Genomic DNA, 21413 nt, shown 5'->3' on the forward strand with positions numbered 1-21413 from the left:
TATAGGACTCTGCGGAGGTGTGAACGGGTTTTAAGCCGATCCTGTGGTGTCTTCACTCCTGGGACGGTGGTTGTTGATTGATGGCCCTGGCAGAGAAGTGGGGGTTACTGGATTAATACCATTAACATAACAGTGGGCCGCATCTTTGTTTTCTGGGTTTGATTATTCGGCTCTGTGGTCTATCTCCATAAGCCTATTAAGGACCCCAGTGTCACAGCCCATTGTCAGATATCACCTTTCATTGTGAGGTGGATTACTGCCTCGGTCCAGACAGGGTTCACAGTTCAGGCAGACATAGCGGAGCAATTTCTGCAGCGTAATAACACACACACACACACACACATACTGCAGCAGACGATTTCAACATGGGAACTGCATATTTAATGTGTGAGTATAAACATGGAGAGGTATTTGAAGAACGCTGCACTAAGTTTTTCTCTTTTAAACACACAACATCCCAACAAGTCTCCATTCTCCTCCCTCCCTCCCCCCCTCCCTCCCTGCGTCTGCCCTGCACCCTCTTCTTCTGGAGCGGTGGGGGCACAGAGGAAGGGTTAAAGGAACCAGTGGAGGACTGGGTGTTGGGCTGGGCCTCAGTAAGGGAGAAGGGAGCAGGGAGGGGTGTTGGGTGTGTGTCTGTGTGGGGGGGTGGGCTGCTATATAAAAAACTGACAGAACACAAGTGGTGCTTTATCCACCCTGTCCCGCTCTGTGAAAGAGGAAACCCTAAACTGCTCAGGCTCAACCAGCCCCAGCCCTTTCCTTTCTTTCCCTCTCTTTTCACTCACACCCATCAGACGTGTGCACGCTCGGGAGGAGAATGGCAGCATCATCTGCAAAGAGAAACGAGGAGCCCCGCAAGATGTTGGCGTTGGCGTTGCTGCTCGTCGCCTCACTCCTAAACGGTAAGTAGTTAAAAAAGAGGAGAAAAAAGTTAAATAGTCAAATAGTTTGAGAAAGATTGTAAGGCCATCTGCAGGGAGAGAGAGAGGGAGGGAGGGACGGGAGGGGTGGGGTTGGAGGAGTGTTTGTTTGAATGGTCTTTGAGTTGGATCCAGGTTTTAACCCTACAACCCTTTTACTCACTGGAATGCTATCGTACACCATCCCTGCAATGAGAGCAGATCTGTAACACACGAGTCGTTATATGTTTTGAAAAGGGTTTGACAAAGATGGTTTTATTTCCCAAACAGAAAAAAAAAAAGCCATGACTTTGCAGGATACTTTTGCAAACAAAGAAATCGATTTAGAGAGAAGGATTTCCCACATTGTGGAGGCACTGGGACATTTTAAACGGTGATTTGAAGTTAGGATTCCTATTCTGAAGCATTTGGCCTTTTACTGTTCAGTTTTGTCCCGTTTATGAGCTGCCCTCCGCTGCTATGCTTGCTATTCCATTGACCTGATTCCCATGATCATCGAGGACTTTGAGAAATGCGTGTGTTTATATTTAGCTGGTTGCAATGCGAGGCCAGAGAGTGCGTGAGAGGAGGGTGTGGACTTTGGTTGTTAATGTGCATCTGAAATGTGGCCGTGCTGATGTAAGTAGGTGCTTCAAGCATCGAGGATGATTGATGTTTAGCTATGCGTAAAGACGACTTTGCTCACGCGGCTGAGATTCATATCAAAATAGAGAAAACAAAATAATCCAATTTATTTATCACCTAGAAGTAAAAGCCCTTTGTAGTATCTTAAGATTAACAAATTAAAGTTTAAGTTTCTACTGGCATGATCCCCATGATTAACTTTTCGGTTGATTTGTATCGAGCAGCACTTGTATAAGTTTTTATAAATACTCAACTATTCTGGTGTGGATCAGTTCAGATGTGTGGTTGCACAGAGCTCCAGTTTGGCCCATAAATTCTCTGCAGTGGCAGGCAAAACAAATTAAGAGATCAAGTGTAGAGATCATGTGGAGAAAGAAAAATATCTGTGACACTTCTGTTGTGGTCTCATCCTTCAATAGTGGACTAGTCGTGATCTGATCCAATAAACGCAGCACAAGTCCAACATGGAGCAGAGAATGAACTGCAGCTATGCCATCATTCACAGTGCCCTCTCTTGTGGCTGGAAATGAATGACACAACTAATTTGCTTAATTCAAACCTCATGCCTCCTTTGTGGGATACAGCTCATGGGAATGAGATCATCTTCAGTGAGAAGCAGCTACATCTGCTTTTCGCAAAAAGAAAACTGCTGTGACTTCATCACACTGTCGATTACGAAACAAAACTTTTATTCTGCTTTTGAGTTTACAAAAAAAAGGCATCTCTTGACGTGCACTACAATGTTTATGCTCCTTGACCAATCCCGGACAAACCAACTCAAAACATGTGACATGTGTGCTTGGGCCAAATGTGCATTTTCCTTAAAGATGATATTATCAGATATTAGACAGATGGCAAAGAAAGAGGAATCCACAGGAGTCGACTCGATGATAAACCATCTGTCTCCGGAGTGAAGCAACAATCCCCTTTTTGGTTGAATAGTCGTGTCAGTCTTGAGAGATGGAGCGGAGTTATGCAAGTACAGGAAAGATGAACAACTTTACTACGACGAGGTCGGAGCGGATTCGCAGATGGTGGCGAGCATCAGGAGATGATCAGAAACGCTGGGGGGAAACCCCTGTAGAGACCATTTAGCAGACGTGAGCTGAAGCAGCGCAGTTAAATGAAGTATGCTCAGATTTCCTTTTGTTGTCAGTGACACGATTGGAATGTCTTGCACTCGGAATGTCCCGGGTTAAATTTCGGAAAAACTCTACACTTAGAGACAATTTTCGTAGTAGGGTTAAAGCTGTGCCTGTGCTGTGAAGTGGTTTTTTGGAGGCTCTCTAGTTGAGCACGAAACCCTGCCCAACCTCGCTGCCAACCCCAGAGCATGTAATTATGTAAATTGCTGTTTGTGTTGCACCCATTGAAGTACCAGACGCTGAAGAAGAATTACAGAAGCAACAGAGAGCTCGGTTCTCTCGTGAGAACAAGTGGCACCGACTGAGCCAAGTCGGGACCCAGAGTCAAGTGAGGCAGCGGTGGCAAGACATCTGGAAGCAAACACACACAAACACATATGAGATTCAATATCCTTTCATCATGATAAGAAAAAGCTCTCTTTTTAGCATCTTTTACATCAATATTAGCAGGTATACACAGGTTTTCTTTGTATCGGTGGGTAAACCTGCTAAAAAAAGGCGATTGTCTCCTTTCTCATTGCGAGTCAACACCACGAGTCTGCCGGATATTGAGAAGCTCTCTCACCTTGCTGTCTGGCCGTTGTTGCATTTTGTGTGACACAAAGAGAAATATTGCTGTTGCGCATTGTTCCAGAGATGTAAAAAACAATGTGAACTCATCAGAAGTCTGCCGAAACACAGAAGAAGACGAAATGTTCGCCCAGGTGTTATGTTTCCATCAGTTCCAATCGGAGATGGTGCAGATTGAAACCTGTCTTCTGCAGAGTCATTTGACCTGGGAGTGAATACCGATTGCATCTATTCCCATTGCAGACAAAAGCCAGATGTTAGTGGGTTTTTGACAAGAGGAAAAGGGTCTTTACTTTTTGTTTTACTTTTAGTCCATTTGCTCTGATTGCACTGTTCATGTACAGTAAGTGCTGTGAATCCCATGAGTATGAAACAGCCAGAGGATGCTGGAATTGCCTCTGATCTGTACACTGGACACATGGATGGGAACAGGAAGTGAAAGATGGAGTATCACATGGCAACAAGAAAAACCTAAATTAAAGCAAATGATGTTTTAAAGCAGAGAACAAATCTTTGCACGTCGACTAAGTGCATTTCAGCTCAGAGTCTTAATGGCCTATTATGGCTGTTTTTCAATACCACCCCTGGATATGTGTGCAAGCAATTACTCTGGTAGATTTCTTTGAGAGATATTGCGCTTCTCAAATTCTCTCTGGACAAAATCAATGTTGAGCCTCGGAGCTATTGATGTCCAGATATGACTCACTCTGCAACAGGATCCTCTCACGCTCTACCTGCACACACTCACAGCAGACAGGCTCATTCAAGGTAATGCATCGCAACTGCAGTGGGCAATTGTGTGTGTGTGTGTGTGTGTGTGTGTGTGTTGAGGCTGGGGGAGGGTTGTGGGTGGGTGGTGATATAATGCTGCCAAATGAAAGCAGATGTCATGTTTCCTGAATGTGGTCCCTGGTAACAGGCAGCCAGCTCTCGATAAGAAGCCGCCGAGGCCTCAGGGTTGGGTTGGGTGAGCGGCGCAGCTGGGCAGTGGAGGTGGAGTGAGTGCGGCTTCATGGGCCTTGATTGAAACCATGAGAGCGAGTTGATTTTCTGCCAAGAGAGGAGAATGGCCAAGGTTCTGCTATTAATCGCTGTGACAGGAACGAGAGGAGTAGGGGGATGCAGGGTGTGTGTGTGTGTGGGGGGGTCACCATAGTGGGGTCAGCAGTCTGTTGTTTCAAAGAGGGTAGAGTTGCAGAGCATGTTTAACCCCTAAGGGACGGGGGTTCCAATGTCACATTCCTCTGCACACGCTTTACTCTTAAAAAATTCAGATTCTTCAAGGGTAGCAGGATATTAAATAATGAAGACGGACATATTAAGAAAATAACAGCGGATGAAGGGTGTTTTCATTCATGCAAAATACTGTTTTAAAAAGCCAACAAGAGGTCAACGCTTATGGGGCCTAATAACCAGAAACAAAATAGAAACGCGTGACTAACCTTTGGGAGGTAAATCTGAAAGAGAGTGAATCCAATCTTCCAATCAATTATCATTAGTTCCTCCACGTTCTTATAGTACTCAGATCTCAGTTCAGATCCTGGCATAATAAGACGAGGCCAAGGTTGATAAACTTTCAATGAAAAGATATCACAGAGCCTTTATGTCTCCGCCCGCTAGTCAACTTTCAGAATCCAAGTTGAGGTGAGCGAGTGAGGGAAGGGTGGGGTAGAGGGGGTGTGCTCTTGAATCATATTTCTATCCAGCTGATGCCGGAGTGATGTCAGGTCACACATACTTTGAATATCTGTACCCGAGTTTGGCCGGAGAATAAAGAAAAATCCTCTTAATGGCAGTAAAATGAGGCATTTTCCTAATTTCCCTGCAGTTTAACATTGTTCACAAACCCTACATTAAGTCTATGTATTGTGTTACACTATGTAGATGACACATCACCACTTTAACAGTTAGATTCTGGTCAGTCAGGACTCTGGAATGCATTTATATATATATCCTGTAGATAAAAGTGCAAGGAATATTTCCAGGAATATGTATGTACTTTTAACCCGGATAGAAAAGGAGAGGGTGATGTGTCTCGAGTGTTTACAGAAGCTGTCCTGGCTGAACAGAGTCTCACACACTCAGTCAGAGCAGTTAAGACATCTTAGAAAAAATTAGTTGTGGCATCGGTCAAAGCTGCCGACTCAATTTGTGTCTCGGTTCTAAGAAAACAATATATTATATGGTAACTGGAGAGGAGGGTGTTAGCAGAAACTCAGGCGTTGGGAGTTTGTCATGGTGGTCCTCAAACTTTTGCAGACCATTATCACCTCTTCACGCCTTATTACACGGTGCAGGGTTTTTCTGAACAGAAGCGGAGAGAGTCCAGGGGCTTTGGGGACACAGCCACAGGAGTGTCCATACCTACTGAAAACATCATTTCCCCACACAGAGCAGCTTCCCAACATGCACTACACTCTACAAAAACTTTGCAAATGTCAGAGTCAGTTGCTCTGGACATTTTCAAGAACTATTCCCACAAGCAAAATGTCCGGAAAACACCTGAGTGAGTCAATGTGAGAATGCAGCAAATGTCTGAAAAAAACACTGTGACCCATTGGGAGTGTCGATTACAAAAATACCAGGATGAAAAATCGGTGACGAAGATGTCAATGTGCTGTAAACAAACATGTTTTCCATTGCGGGATTCTTACGTCATGTCCTGCCTGCTGCACGCTCTTCCCAGGCACCACCCTTCATGTGAGACATCCAGACATTTTTCTGTTGTTGTGAAAGCATCTAATCCAGACAATCTCCTGCTGCTTTCCTCATAAGTAAACGACAAAATCCAGAAAATCCCTGGACCCAATTTACCATATATATATCTGCCGTATCTGAACCGAGCTACACAGACAAAAAGGTGCATTGGCTGCATTTAGATGTGGGTGAATTTGATACTGTGAAGATTTTTTATGAAACTATTTCCGTCTATTTGAGAAACTGGAACAAATTCTTACTCAGTGAGGACTTTTTAGGCATAAAGTCATTAAGAGAGGCCCAAGAAGAACAAATGCAAAGACGACACGTGCCTTCATGTGGAACTTATGTATATTAAGCCTCTAGATATACAAGCCTGAGAGACTTGAGAGCGACAAAGCTCTCTTGAGCCAGGGGAGAGATATTAGCTGTTACAAAATGACTCTTGGCATGTTGTTATATATCCCACTACATGGTGTGGGAGGTGCGAGGGTGCGCGTCTCACCTCGAGAGATGCCTGGGATTAGCTGTGCGTGACTTGGAGAGGGCGAGCACACAGAAAGCGTTTGCAGGGAGGAAAGGCTCGTCCTCTTCCAAAGCCTTGCCACATTCCTCCATCCGGAAGTCCCAAGAGATGGAGGGGGGTGCAGGGTGGAGCCTTTCCAGACCGCGGCCGTCACTCAGAGCAATCTGGTGGGAAAATCTTCACCAGAGCAATGGAGTCAAGTCCCATGCTGTAGAACACATGGACTCAGGGCTGATTAGGATGACTGGGTTTGTTGTGTTTGGGCAATACTGGAAAGACACGCGACCGATGAGTAATATCTTGGACTCTTTTTTAAACATTACGCAAAAGGAAGGGGTGAAGTCTGGTTGGATTGTTGTATGTCTCGAGGGTTGTAGACGTCTCAGACCTTTGTAAGTCATGTACAGTGCAAGAGTTCAGTAAAATGAGGGATAATTTTCCACTTTGGCCCCTGTTGATGGATTGAGTTCAGGGCAGAGGGCAACGAGGCAGAGACGGGTTCAGAGGTCAAACTGTGTGGAAGTGTGCTGACCTCACGCAGGGAGCAGGGCGGGAGACAGAAGTATTAATTACATCTAGACCACCGTCGACTCCCCATTGAACGCTGAATATAAGCTTTTTAATACATTCAAAACAATGCAATAAAACATTCACACTTCTACAGTTTGGCTTTAAAACCCATCACTAATGCCATGTCGACACCATCCACAAAAGACTGAGGTTACATTTTTGTCCAGATGAGCAGAAAACAAGACGAAGCAGTCACCCAGATTTGCTTCCTTATTGGTTCTCATCAGTTGAGCACTCATCACACAGAAACTACAAACATATAGGTATATAGACACTTACAGTTCCACCTCCTCATTGGTTCAAGCTCTTACTTTTCACTATTGGTTTTGGTTCAGTATTTTCTGCAGGTAAACAACTGGCTGCAAGGAAGAGAATCTGCCTCCTGATTACACACATGCTCAGTGTTTGTGAATGGTCACGTGATATGCGTTGCCAGGTGTGTTGGTATAGGGGGGGATTATTACTGAAAAAAAGCTTGTGATTTTAGTTTTAAAAACGAAAACATTTAATGCCGTCTCTGGTGTTGGTCCTAAGAGGCAGCTAAATGCAGAGATTTCCTTCCATCTGGAATCTGGTTTGTCAGGACACTTTGTGAAATGACTGATGTCAGGTCAGATGGCAGGATAGACTTCACTGGCTGTGTTGAAGCTGGTGAAAATGTAGCAGGCAACTTTTCTAAGAGTGCTTGATGTGCTATGACATCATTAGCACAAGGTGTTTAAACTTACTTGCCTTTTTTACAGTGTGGATTTAAAATTCACAATTATCTCTCAAACCCAAAAATGTGCTGTATCAACACAGAAACTGCTTTTAAATATGGACAGAGCTACTCTGGCTCTGAAGGAAATTAGCCTCCAGTAAATCACCACAACATCCCTCCAAGATTTCATCAGAGACCGACCTACACGCCAAACTAAACACACTCATCAGCTTCAGCAGGAGAACACCACTGACAAGTTGTACCTCCCAGTCGGCTACAACTCACCCGATGACAGAAAGTGATCGCAGAACTGAAACAACACATTTTAGCCTCTGCACTCTGGCACTCCTGTGCGTCACATTTGTATGAGGAACCCTGATTTATGCCTGAGCGTCTCACCCATTCCGTACCTCATCCTTTTCCGGTAAAATAAGCAAACAGACCACCCCAGAGATGGTGGAGGGATGGCAGCTGGAGGCAGGGGAAGGAGTCGAACATACAGGACTTACAAGGTTAGGCAGCCCTTGACCTACTGCTGCTCCACGCCCACACTAATGCTTCTCACAGTAAACTACAGACACCAGGCATACCGAGATAAGGCACTAAATTTGGCTTCATCCTGGCTCCGTAGTGAAACTTGAGCATGTGAGCTTTCATAATAGATTCGACATGGTGGCAGAAATCGCAAAAACAGCCCGGAGGTCAGTGACTGTGATCTTCCTCCTTCAATTTAAACCTCCACAGGGTGCAGAAGATACTGGTTGACAGACAGCTGCGAGGCACAGTTGCTAAACACGCTAGAAGACCTCCTTGGAGATTACAGCCTCCATCTGCCAGCACACACACGCACACACACAGCGTTTATTCAGCACTTGTGGCACCTGTCTGTAACAATGATTTATCCGAGGAAGTCAGTGGAATAGTGTCACAGTGCCACCATTGTGTGAATATACAGGCCTCATCTGTGGAAACATCAAGTATTGGCGGGAAATCGGTGAGACCACATGGAGACAAGAGTGAAGCAGAGGAGCAGAACAACTCATTCTGTCATTTTAACAAAAATCATTCAAATGGATTTTTGACTGAATCACTTGAAAGAACTAGACCCTTAGAAAAACAAGGTTATTGATCCAGGAGCAGGTCACCTCCGGTTGAAGCTGCTTTCAGACCAGATCTATGGCCTATGAATAATGAAGCAGACATTTTTCAGGATTTTTGCCTCCATAAATGACATAGCTAATAAAATATAAAGACAGGACCACAATTTATAGGCGTGAAAACAGAATGAGATTGAAAGAATAACACAAAGGGGACTGAAGCATATCTTTCCCTTCTTATACTCGAATGTTTAACTTGTTATTACAGTTAAACAGTTTTTTTAAACGCTGACTCAAACAAATGTCAAAGAGGCCTGTTAATAATTTTAGAACATAGGAAAAGATGGTGAATTTCCTTCGTATGTTTGAAGGTCTTTCGCTTTCCAACCGCTAGTAGATGTTAGCAGATGTTAGCGACCACCAGCGAATGTATAGGTACATAAATGTCTTCTAAAAGTTATTCTAATGCACAAAAATCCAAAGTTCAATCCTAAGGTCATGTTTAAAAGTCCTAAACTCCAAACTTTAAGTCTACAACTAAAGTAAAGCTCTACGTAAAGAAAAACAATAGCAGCACTGTGCAATTTCAAAGCTAAAATCAATCACAAACTTTATCTGGCGACCGGTGAGGAATTTGAAAGTGAGAGAGGGAGAAGTAATGAGATCTGCAGAGGTAATGCAGTATGGAAATGTTTTGAATATGAGGTAATGCTGTTGTTAGAGTCGGGGAGATCTGGGTGAAGAGAATGAATTCTAGGTATTCAGGGTCGACTCTGGATACCACGCTTGCAATTTGACCTCAGCAATAAGGATCTGTGGCTCGTTCGCTCAGGGCCTGTAGGGCGTGGTGGCATATTTTTTAAATTAGCACAAAGAAATCAAACGTACCCTGAAAGTTATTTCAACATTTTACAGCTGACTACAAATATCGAATCAACATTTTGATTTAGCGTTGGGAATTTCTCAAGGACTTTAAGAAGTCACAAAGCTCCCTGAAAAAAGGAATGGCCTATTGCATAAATCCAAAAATTGGGAAAATGTGATGTTTTAAATGGCATCATCACCTGAAACCTCTCAGTTGCACATTGAGAGGATTAATCAAATACCATTCTCCTGAAACATATTTCAGAAACGTTTTTATGTCCCCGCTAACGTGAGTCACTACCCACATAATCTTTTTAAAGACCTCGGAGTTGAGCAAGATTTAATTTCAAAGTAAATTATTTCATGACGTGATGCATGAATCTGAGAGCATCTGTTATCTACTGCAATAGGATCTATTTAAGATGTATTACCCTCCACTACAGCGGGGGCCTCTAGGGACACAAAGATATCTTACAGTGAACACTCAGGAGACCTCTCACACTCTACGAGTTCATGCATTAGGGTGATAACTGACAGTAGGAAAGCACCGTGGTGAAGAGTGCACACTATCTGAACTATGAGCTACAACCTCACATTACAAATATGTCGCGCCTGTAGAGGAATAATGAGTTGATGTGGTGGAAGACGTCACGCTGCACTTAAGAATTCGGTTCTGACGACTGGTAGTTTGTCTCTGCTGAGATGCCACAGATCCAATGAGAATCTGGTGCTGCGTACAAACACCTCTTTGCCTCAGAGACTCACCATTAGACATTTATCTTTTCTTGGACGTCACAGATTATCCACTTTGGTAAATGTGAACCTGTTGAGTGCAGTTTGCTAACGTCACTAAATAAAAAAACTCCTTGTCTTGTTGTGTATTGGTTTTGTACTTTGTTAATTTTCTGTGAAAGTGTTTTTAATGCCAGTAAGGTTTGTGGGTTATGGCACAGAAAAAGTAAAATCATAGCTACAGACGGAAAATGACTTCAAAGCCTTTAAAAACCAAACAGAACCCCTTTGCTTTGATTGACAGCGAACCAATCTATCTGGTTTAAACTGCACCACTCGGGTCCAGAGCTCGTTTTAAGAATAAGAAAAACGTTGGCACACGTCCATGATGGAGCTCACAGCATGTTTGTCATGAGCCAACTGGTTTCCCTGAGAGACTCATAGCAATCATCCCAGTGGGAGTGAGCAGGAGGTCAGAGCTCTGGGCTGTTTCAGATCTTGAATTAAGGGATGATTTATTTGCTCACACTGTGCAGAGAGATTAATTCAAGCAATGTGTGATTAATTATTTACAGTTCCACAAAGCTGAGACTCATTGATTTAAGGACGGATTGTGACAGTTGTTGAAACGTCTTACTGGAAAACACAAATTCAATTTGGAGGATCATTTGAGCAGAGCTTTAGAATGACATCATTTTAATGACATGCAGTCATTTGCAATAATAAAATACCAATTCAATCATTTATCTGTTTTTTTTCAAACAAAGTGACATTGGGCTTTATTCTGATTTTAAAGCAGGAGTCATGGCACAGGATGAGGAAATCGTCGCGGCAACAGCCCCATCTCTGGAGGCACCTGTACGAGGAGATATGATTCCACTGACAACTCCAGGTAAGAAACACAAACCAGCACAACCATTCATTTATTATAAAGCTGCTACTACTGTCAACTTCTTTGACAGCCAATCATCAATACTACTGTACTGCGTAAGCATGGTCCAGAATATCAACTTTGAAATTCCAAACAAGGCCGTGGGTTGCATGAATGTTCGGTGCTAACTCAAAGGCGTGTGTGGGATTTAGGGGGATCTATTGGCACGAATATCCCAGAACTGTCAAACCAAACATTGGCTCCGGAGAGTTTGTTACATTTTACCTGAAGGTCACTGTAGTTTCTCCTAGTTGCTTGAAAAGAGATGGTTGAGGGTGGGCAATACCCTGAAAACACAGCCCACCCATGTGCCCGTATCACCTTTGAAACCAAACTTCAAAATACAGAAAGAAAAACACATGAAGAATAAGACCGTCTTCTTTAAACAAACTAAAAACCGAAGTTAAATCGTTTTTTTCAGAGCCAGAAGATCCACAGGTCGTGGTTTTCCCTACTGTGGGACCTCTACAGCCGACTGAAAAGACCACAGCAGCTACAGATGAGGCAGGAAACGCTGTGAACAGCAGCCCTGCAGCTCCAGGGGAGGAGGCTGGTGAGGGAACTCAGACCACTGCTCAGGCACATACCGACAAACCTAAAGCCGAGGACGCAGATACCCCAGCACCTATGCCATCTAGAGGTGATGGCCCCAGAAACGTTCCAGGGGTAAGATACAACTGACTTTCAGATCAAGCTGCCTGCAGACATGCATTGAACTGCAGATATAATCCTAAAGTTTTCCAGAAGGGTTAAATGTGAGATCCAATTCAGTTGCTCCCAACATTCTCCTGAACTGAGAATTTAGACTGAAGCAGAGCTCAGATTAAAAAACAAAACAATGAAATGCATTTAATATTATATCATCTATATTTAATCAATACCACTTAATACACCAGTTAAGTATGTTGGGATGCATCCGTTTGTGCATCAGGACTTGATACAATTTGCAAATGATTGTTCTTCAAGTAGAAAGTTTGGCTGCGTTGTTTTGCAAAAGGACATTAATTATGCATTTTCATACAATTCAGAACAGTTTCTTTGGACTGAAATGTGCCTTGAGCCAAAGTTGGACACAAATTTGCATTGTATGAATAATTGAATAAATGAGCTTTCTGACTTTGTTTAGTTTTTCTGAGATGGTCAAAGGAGTTTTGTTGTTAATCTGCGTGTGCTGTGCTGCAGGCGAACATTTAGGTTTCCTCTTTGATCGTTTTGAATCAAATTAAAAAACGCCTAAATAAAAGAAAATGTGGAAGAAGATAGGTAATGGGATTCAAATTTCCACCAAATGGCATTATAATTTCTATAATTCAATCAGTGGTGTACAGCAGCCATGAGCTGAATGGTGAGGCGTAATGGGATAATTACAGTTTTTGTTTGTCTCAGCAGCTGGCACCAAATGATGATGTTGTGTGTGTCACCAAAGAGGCGGTGCAGAACAAAAACGCTGTCAGTCTGAAACTCAAGGCCTCCTCCAACTGTGTAAGTGTAAAAAACATCCCCTACTGTCTATTCCATACATCTGCTTATGTGTGTTTTTTACTGTAGAATGGGCTGTTTGCTTAGCCTGTAGCCGCAGTAAATAAAGACTGGAGCTGCTCCACCGCTGCTGCACAAAGACCTGTTCACCTGTTAATTCATGGTGTAGTGAAGCTCGACTCAGTACGTAGAACCCCGAACTACAGAATCAGTTGTCTTTGCTGTAGTCATCCAGATTTCTGGAATTATTAACAGATTATAGATTTATATATGATCCATATGAGAGGTCCAAATATTGATGCACATACATAAAAACCCACAAACTATGCTGGAAGTGAAACAGTCTTTGTTTCGATGCCCCTCGTCCATCCTTGTTAATGTCTCCCTCTTACATGAGAAGGAAAGTCCAACAGAATCCCTGTATCGAGCATCTAAGCCATAGACTGAGCTGCGAGGGCAGAAGGAGGGGAGCGTGATGGGTGGGCCCACTGCTGCTGTGAGAATGTGTAATGTATAGAGGCCTGGAGCAGAAGCGTGGGTGTGTGGGTGGGTGGGTGAGCGTGATTGTGTTTAGAAATATAAATTCCTCCGTCTCCCAGGATAACAGCTTTGAGGTCTGCAGACATCACAGCCTCTACATAGAGGCCTGAACCCACTAGATGTGATTTCAACTTCTCATAACCTGAGAATCAAATCCATTATTCAACATTTAAACAATGCATAAACAGCTACAAGCAGCGGAATGTACATCAGGGGGTTGTGTACTCATCAACTGTCCACAACAAGCCCAGAAGTATCACACAATTCAAATTTCCCCTTATGTTTCCTAAAGAACTCACAGGCTCTATCCAATCCAATATTAAGCCATTTTGCAAATTAAACTTATATAGGTATCAGAGTAAACCTTTTGGCAAACTATTTAAATATTTCTTACACACACACTATGATGCAATGTCACATTGTTTAATGAGGAGGACACTGAGAAGGGTTAGATCAGTATCCTGTTCTTAGACGGGTGTAGTTTTTAGACATGAACGCCAAAACGAGGGCTGATCAAATGTCACTTTGGCTGAAAAAGCTCTTTATGTCATCTGTGCTTTTCTAAGACAAAGACTTCCAGGCAGAGGTTACACAGTGTTCTGCCCATAGCTAAACTCCTGAGCCGGTATCAAGAGTCTTCAGTGTGGCAGATCGGATCAGATTACATCCGGGAAAAAGGTCACGCACACGACTGTGATATCCCTTACTGGATTTGAATTGAAGAAACAGAGGGAGAGAAGGGATTAGAGGAGGAGTGGAAGATTCAAGACAACATTGAAGATTAACGGTGGAGTCAGTGAATCTGAGTAGCGAGTGCTGACATTTGAAAACAAATACACCGCTCCCTTCGCTGCTCCTTCAGAAGCTCCACCTCGCCCACATTCACGCACGCGGTTTGCCAGGGTGCATTAAAAAGTTGGAATTAGCCACCCATAAACATTATCCTTATCTGTAGACAAAACACACCGTCTGTATTTGCACAAACTACATGTTTAACGACCAGAATAAGCTGCGACAGTAAGTGTGTGTCTGCCCTTGAAGAAGCAGACACTAATGTACCGTTTGCTCTGTACCACTGGTGTTACCGACTGGCTGCTGCCCACTCGGGAACGTTATGTAGTCACTGCTGCCCACAGCGCTGTCCCAACTCACCTTTGAACGGCTCTTCAATGTTCAGACTGGTTTTATTTCGTCATCTTCTTTGGGTTAGTTACCCCTCACCCCCTGAAGTCAGTGGTGTTAGTCTGGTCCTAACATCCCTTGAAAGTAGAGGGCAGAGGAATGGTGTCATTATCTCGTTTGAGACGTAACATGTGGTGTTAATATTAAAATTCGCTCCAACAAAGAGGATTAGCGTACCGTTAGCATATACTGCTAATAACCGCCTCGCTCCCACTATGGTTGTTACTGCTGGATCAGTGTTGTGCTGTTCAGGTTGTTCAGCTTTACTTGTTTCCCAAATACAGAGCCAGCGCTGTGTATTAACACCAGATTTGTTTTCAGCGCACACAGAACGTAGAGCTAGCGGAGCCATGAGGAGATAGAGAGGAGTAGAAAACTGTATTGAATTAATATGTCTAATCCTTCGTTTAAGTATTTTTGTAGGGGGCTGTTATCAATGAAAATAACCTTGTGCAATACAAAATATGAAAAATGAAACCATTCATATTTTGTAAAAATATTGTTTCAATACTAATTATCTCAACGTTTGTTCCCCTTGCAGAAAGACACCAAACAGAAGATTGAAAGTGTTGTGCAGGAGCTGTGTGGTGAGGACTGTAAACTGGAGCTCTACCAGGAGGACAACACCGATGAAATCCTTGTGTCTGGAAAATATGTGGAAGGTCAGTAACACGCTTTCGTTAATTTAAGTAATTTCAAAAACACTGCTGACAAACCATACTGCTACGCATCCTGAGCCTTCAGATGATATTTTGTGTTTAGCTTCTGATGAGCAGCCTTTATGAATTCTACTGTAAGCTTTTCTAAATCACAACTTTAGATGCTACGAAACCTTCAAATTAACTACAAACTTTAAACTCTCCAATTCCCTTTGCTGGGAGTTATGGTGGAACTACAGGTACAGAACTAACAGTTCGAACACGTCGTCGGGCCAAGAAAAGAAATCCATTGTCTTTCTTTTCACCATTTATGTTCCCTGTCCAAAGTATCTTACATAACTAAGCAACCAACTGCACAGTAGAAAATCTGCTTCCCAGTTACACGCAATTGCCTGGTGCATGTGAACGGTCACGTAATATTCATTTTCAGGTTCATTATGGACAAGGATTAATACTGATATGGAGCTTAAACACTTAAAACACCATTTTAAATAGATATAGCCTCAGTTAAGTGGCATGAGATAAGCAGCATGTACATCTGCACTCCTCTGAATAAAAATGATGTAATATAACAGGATTCTTTTTGTTTTTTATTTGCAGACGACCTCGCAGGCATGGCCAACAAGTTCAACAATGACAACATCAAAGACAAGGTAAAGTGTCACACATATCTTAATGTAGAAATGCTCTACATGTATATATTCATCATAGATAATATTATTAATCAGTAGTTTTTTGTAGGATTTGTACCTTAAAAAATACTCAGTTCGGTTGGGAACTGTGAAGTCATGTTTACATACATGTTTGTGATTGTCCTCCAAATGCATTGTGCTTTGCATCTTTTCTATGGTTACAATTAAAACATGGACCAAGTGGGTACGACTCACTCACACAAACAGACAAAATGTTAAACCATTAAACCACTAAGCATAATGAGGGCTCCAATAAAAACGGAAGATTACAGCAGCAAATAATATTCACTATAAAACCGACTCTCAACCGAAGTGGAGGAGAAAATGCACCAGGCAGAAGAAAAACACTCCAAAGGCTTCCAGCTGCCAGGCACAGTTTAGTGTGACAAACAAAAAGCCCACAAACAATCCATCTGTCAGCTGCAAAACATTTCTGCAGTACCCAGGGAATAATCTGGGGTTATGGGTGTGCCGGTCCCACCCACCTTTCTTCTTTTGAGTTGTGTCTCTCTCCTTACCTCAGCACTGAATGACCTTATTAGAAAGTTAACGGTGTTTCATGCAGAGTCCTTCTTTATTACACACTCTGCTCACTGGCATCTTTTTTTTGTTTTAATACTGCTTTAAAGCAAAAGGAAAGACCTTCAATTCTCTGGGTAAATCTCCACCAACATAGGATGTGGATGGGGGTGGGGGGGTTGTTTTTATTCTCACAGTTCTGATAGATAAGACAACAGTGACCACATAATGACTGTGTCTCAGCACAGCTGCATTGAATGTCACGTCTTCATATGTGTCACAATCACGTTGTACAGTGTGAAGCACTAGTGTCTTCACTTGGTTGAGACAAACAAAAATGTGATCAGTCAAGTGATCCTGTTCTCTTGTTGTCATTGTTCTGGTTTCAGGTTGACGTGGAGGAAGCTCTTCCTCGCTGGGGGAAGAACTCTAAGTTGGTCCTGGTTTCCTTGCTGCTGACTGGCCTGTTGCTCGCTGCTGTGCTGATGGCCGGTTATTACTTCAAGACCCACCGCAAGAACTCCAAAGGAGTCCGACTGGTGAGTAGGTTAGAGGAGGTGTGCGACGTTGTTAATGCCACACTTCAAAAAATCTGGGGTACCATTCAACACCATTGACGCCATTTTTATCAGCCTGCTAAAGCCAAATTTTAAACATACTCATGAGGTCAGCTATCAGAGAAAGGCCTGGCTACCTTCACCGTTGTATGGCAGCCGAGGCGATGGAGGTAAAGCGGGTCATCCTCTAATCAGAGGGGCAGTAGTTTGATTCACGGCTCCTCAAGTCTCAATGTCAAAGTGTCCTCGGGCAAGACACTAAACCCCAAGTTGTGCCAGCAGTATGTGAATGGGATGTGTGAGTGACAGACAGCACTGTATGAATAAAAGTTATGTAAAGCACACTGAGCGGTCGTGAAGACTAGAAAAGTGCAATATAAATTCAAGCTATTTATGTTATTTGCCCTATCGGCCAACATTTTCTTTTCCTCCAGTATTTCCCCCTTTAGTGCAACTCTGTGAGTAAAGTAAAGCATTAATGGTGATTAAGGTGCAATCACAAGTGGACAGCTCTGAGTGTGTGAACACTTGTTCAGATATAAAACACTAAAAGAAAAACGTAAGTAGGGATGTAGCCTAAGATGATGGTTCACTGAAGAAGAAAAACACGTATGGATTGAGGCTAAATGTTTTGTTATCCTCGGTCAATCCTAAATTAATTCCTGACTTAGGGGAGGACGTGTTTGACTCCCAATTCAAAGCAACATTAATTCCTTGAAGCTGTTTACACTCCGACCCTTTGCCAGGGATCTACAGATGGTTTTGGTTTTTGCTGCAAAGCATATGCCGTCAGTTAAAGTGTTTACATATGGGGGCACACCCATTTTAATGAAACAGCCGATAAGGTTTTGTCATAAGCATTAAATATGATCCACAAAGGCCTGGAATGACAGAGCACCTCACCAAACATTTACCAAGCCACTTCTAAATAGTTAACAGCTCGCTCACATGTTGTTGACCTCTCAACAGTTGAATAATTACCAACACTCATCTGAATGTGCACACAGCTGACACCCAAAAACCTCACCGATGAAAAATGCAATAATTTACTTTTAGAAACTACCAAAAACAAATCCATAGTCACGCACAGTTTCTTGCTTGTTTGCACATCATATTCAAACAGTAAGTGTAAACTTGTTAAACTTCTCCTCATGCAACGTAGACTCTGATCTCACGTGAGGGCTCTGTTCTCTCCTTAGGCCGAGTCTTTCCAGGTGGATGAGGAGAACCAAGCCAACACCCTGGTGTCCGTGGCCCCGCTGCCCCAGGAGCCCTTCGACAAGCCCACACCCAATGGAGAGTCTCCACCTGAAAACGGGATCAATCCGACCCCCACCACTAACGGACACTCCCAGACCCCGGTGGCCGACACGGAGATGTGAATCACGACACCCGCAAGCCCTTCCTCATCTTCCTGTCCTACCAGTCACACACTGGGACACACCATCCACAAGCCCCTGTGCTGCCTCAGAGACTGTCCACACACTGAGACAAATCCAACATGAACCCACCTCACTAGATCCAACACCCCCCACCCCACCCGCCCTCAACCTGTACCTCCCAGATGACGCTGAAAACAATGATGATAAATGACAATGCCTGTAATGTGAAAATCACTGGCCCCTGCTGGTGTCAAGAGGAACCGACAGATGCTGGGACTGATCCACAGGGTGCTGACTGGAACCTGTCGGCTGCCCTGACGTCAGTCTGGAAGTAAACATTGTAGAATCAGTCAAGTCATGTCAAATACATGATGCTGAACCCTGATGAAGAAGCAGAACACGCTCAACTATTTCAATCCACAACTGTGTGGCAATGAAACCAATGAAGGCCAGGCATAGGACAGAAGACCAGTTTCTGTACTGTTGTAAAAAAAAGGACTGACGCTCACTGCTTGATTGTTTTTTTTTCTGTCTGTGTAATTCAGGAAATGTCTGTTTTTGTAGTCTCACTTTTTGCCTTAACTTTGCTGGGCCGAGAAAATGTCAAACCAATAAGAGGCCGCAGAGTTTGAATTGATTGAAAGTTGTCGATTTTTTCTCACAGATAGTGAAACTTGAAGCAACATGTACCATTATTAAGATTCTTCATGGAAACCAAAGACCAGCTGACACAGTATTAGCAAAGTAGGAAGTAGTTGAGATAGCAAGCAGAAAGCATCATCTTTGGTTTTACAGGGGAATTCAATAATGCGACTAAAGCTTCTCGTGATGTGGAAATGCGCCAGTCCTTCACTGACTAAATAATAAAAAACTAAACCTTGATATTAATACTTCAAAGTTTAATTGGGATAGGTTGCAAAGTACATTTCTATTTTTGTGTGGTTGCATAGTGCTTTTTCACGATGCCATTAGTGTACAGTTTTTGTTTTTTAAACAATGTTAAATTCTTCCTTTTTGTACCACTGCCTTTGTGAATGGTGAAACCCTGCCAGCATTTTTTTTTTCTTTTTCTGAGAAAAGGTCTTTTCAAGATGTTTTTTTCAAGGTGCTAGACTGGTAAACAAAATCACTACCATGGAATTCCTACACAACATGCAGCGGGTTCATCATTCCAAAGACTGTCTCTTATCTCCTTGTTGATATAAAATGAAAATACATCAGTGGTACACATTTTTACACCTTTTTTTTTAGCTTCTCTTTAGAACAACTGGTTGCTTTCATAATGTACTGCATGTGTAAATAAGCCTGTTTTGTAGCCTGTAACTCCGCCTGATTCATAAACTGTGATTGTTGACAAAATATTTTGTGGCCTGTCTGCAGTCTACGTCTGTTTTAGCTCATGTGGTTCAAGAACTGACACATTTTAAACATTTGAAATACACAGAATTCTCTAAATCAGATTTTTTATAAAATGTTATAAAACGCATCGCTGTGATCAGGGAAGCAATCAGTAGCTTACACATACAAGTCAAAACAAGGAACAGAGGAAATAACAAACAGATGTGAAAGAAACTGTGTGTATGTGTGTATGTGTGTGTTCAGGAGATGGCACAAGATGTCGCCAGTGAGCAAAATCCCTGCTCTTAAGTGATGTGATCGCACCATCACCCACTTGCTCCAAACACAATGGCACTTTAGATTTTGGTTAGTCATTGCCTGCCTATAATTGTAGAATTCTGACCACAGCATTTTGAGGAACACATTTTTCCTATTTCTGGCACCTTCTATGGATCTGGACGGAAATGACTCTGGTAGCACTATTCTCAACAAAGGCCTGAGGACATCTGCCAAGATTTATGATGATTGCACAAATTGTTTTTTACTCATTTCTAATAGAAATATGTATCTCAGTCCCTCAAGGCTGCATACCTTGATCTTTGATGGATTTGAAAGACAATCACCACTGCAGGTCCTGACCCTACTTATCTCCCTAATTAAATTATGGTTATCAATTTGATAGACAGATGACAAACAGGCAAGTATCACCAATTACAACACTCCCGTCTTCAAAACAGACATTTGAACTTGATAATTATTCTCAAAATTCTATATAAACATATGAAGCAGCCGTTTAATACTGAAATAAGAAAATTCTATGTTTTCCGTCATGGTTTCTATTGAAATGCAAATAGTTATTTTGACTAAGGCTGGGACGGGCCACAGCCAACACGTAGTTTGAATGAACATAGGGAAAAAAGAAAATTTTCTATTCAAAACCGACCATTAGTGATGTGCTTCAGTGAGGTCAGTGCAGTAATGATTCCTGGGTTGTATCTACAGTAAAGGGAGGAGACAACTTTCTAACCTGGTCCTGCTACATACGAACATACACAGATTGACATTGGACCCATATGTAGAGTCGGACCGGCTGAAAACATCCTTTGGTCTCTGCAAATGGTCAAGATGTTCATTTGCACATACAGCCGGGGAAGTGTCTCTTGAGTGGGGGAGATGTTTGGAAATTGTCCTAATGGAAACAAGTTTAACAAATCCTTCGTATTCAGCCTGATTTGCAAACATTTGAATGCCCTCATCATTACGCCTGTGTGCCGGCCTGTGTATTTTCCTAACAGTCTAGGAGGCCCTGCGATTGGGTGCTTGCTGCTCCTTTAAAAAGGTCCTAAAGACCCTGGACAGGAGGACATCATTTCAAAGAAGGGAACCACAGCGTCACGCTAACATGACGAAGAGGGCTTTCAAGTTTCTGATTCTCACAGGTCTCATCAACGGGGTCGTCTGTGCCGTCTTTGGGACAAATATTGCTGTCTCCATAAAAATGTCTTGGTCAGAAGCCAGAAACTATTGCAGAGAGCTTCACACCGATCTGTCTTCAGTCAACAGCCCAGAGGAAGATGAGGAACTCTACACAATCGAACATGAACCCGGGCCTCCTTATGTCTGGATAGGTCTCTACAAAGATGCCAGTGGTACTTGGAAGTGGTCTGGAGGGGGAACTGCATCATA

At 42.8% G+C, this 21413-nt stretch overlaps 1 protein-coding gene across 2 annotated transcripts; it reads left to right on the forward strand.

Moving 5' to 3' along the window:
- Positions 1-661: 661 nt before the first annotated feature.
- Positions 662-19750, forward strand: si:ch211-286o17.1 (hematopoietic progenitor cell antigen CD34). Of its 2 annotated transcripts, none has more exons than XM_035150640.2 (8): positions 662-905; positions 11245-11340; positions 11801-12045; positions 12766-12861; positions 15122-15242; positions 15840-15892; positions 16840-16989; positions 18207-19750. In XM_035150640.2, the coding sequence occupies exons 1-8, from the start codon at positions 821-823 to the stop codon at positions 18387-18389; spliced, it is 1029 nt and encodes a 342-aa protein (XP_035006531.2). In that variant the 5' UTR covers positions 662-820; the 3' UTR covers positions 18390-19750. The 2 variants fall into 2 exon arrangements, with proteins under 2 accessions (XP_035006531.2, XP_035006539.2); XM_035150648.2 differs by having other exon boundaries at positions 663-905; positions 12769-12861.
- Positions 19751-21413: the final 1663 nt, after the last annotated feature.

The sequence above is a fragment of the Hippoglossus stenolepis genome, chromosome 3, assembly GCF_022539355.2.
Source record: "Hippoglossus stenolepis isolate QCI-W04-F060 chromosome 3, HSTE1.2, whole genome shotgun sequence".
In the NCBI taxonomy this organism is placed as follows: domain Eukaryota; kingdom Metazoa; phylum Chordata; class Actinopteri; order Pleuronectiformes; family Pleuronectidae; genus Hippoglossus; species Hippoglossus stenolepis.

What these genes read in the sequence shown, in the direction of transcription:
- si:ch211-286o17.1 (XM_035150640.2), top strand. Translation starts at nt 821, where the DNA reads ATGGCAGCATCATCTGCAAAGAGAAACGAGGAGCCCCGCAAGATGTTG. An exon ending in CGTCGCCTCACTCCTAAACG is followed by an intron (nt 906 to 11,244) that starts GTAAGTAGTTAA and finishes CTGATTTTAAAG; the next exon opens with CAGGAGTCATGGCACAGGAT. An exon ending in TCAAGGCCTCCTCCAACTGT is followed by an intron (nt 12,862 to 15,121) that starts GTAAGTGTAAAA and finishes TTCCCCTTGCAG; the next exon opens with AAAGACACCAAACAGAAGAT.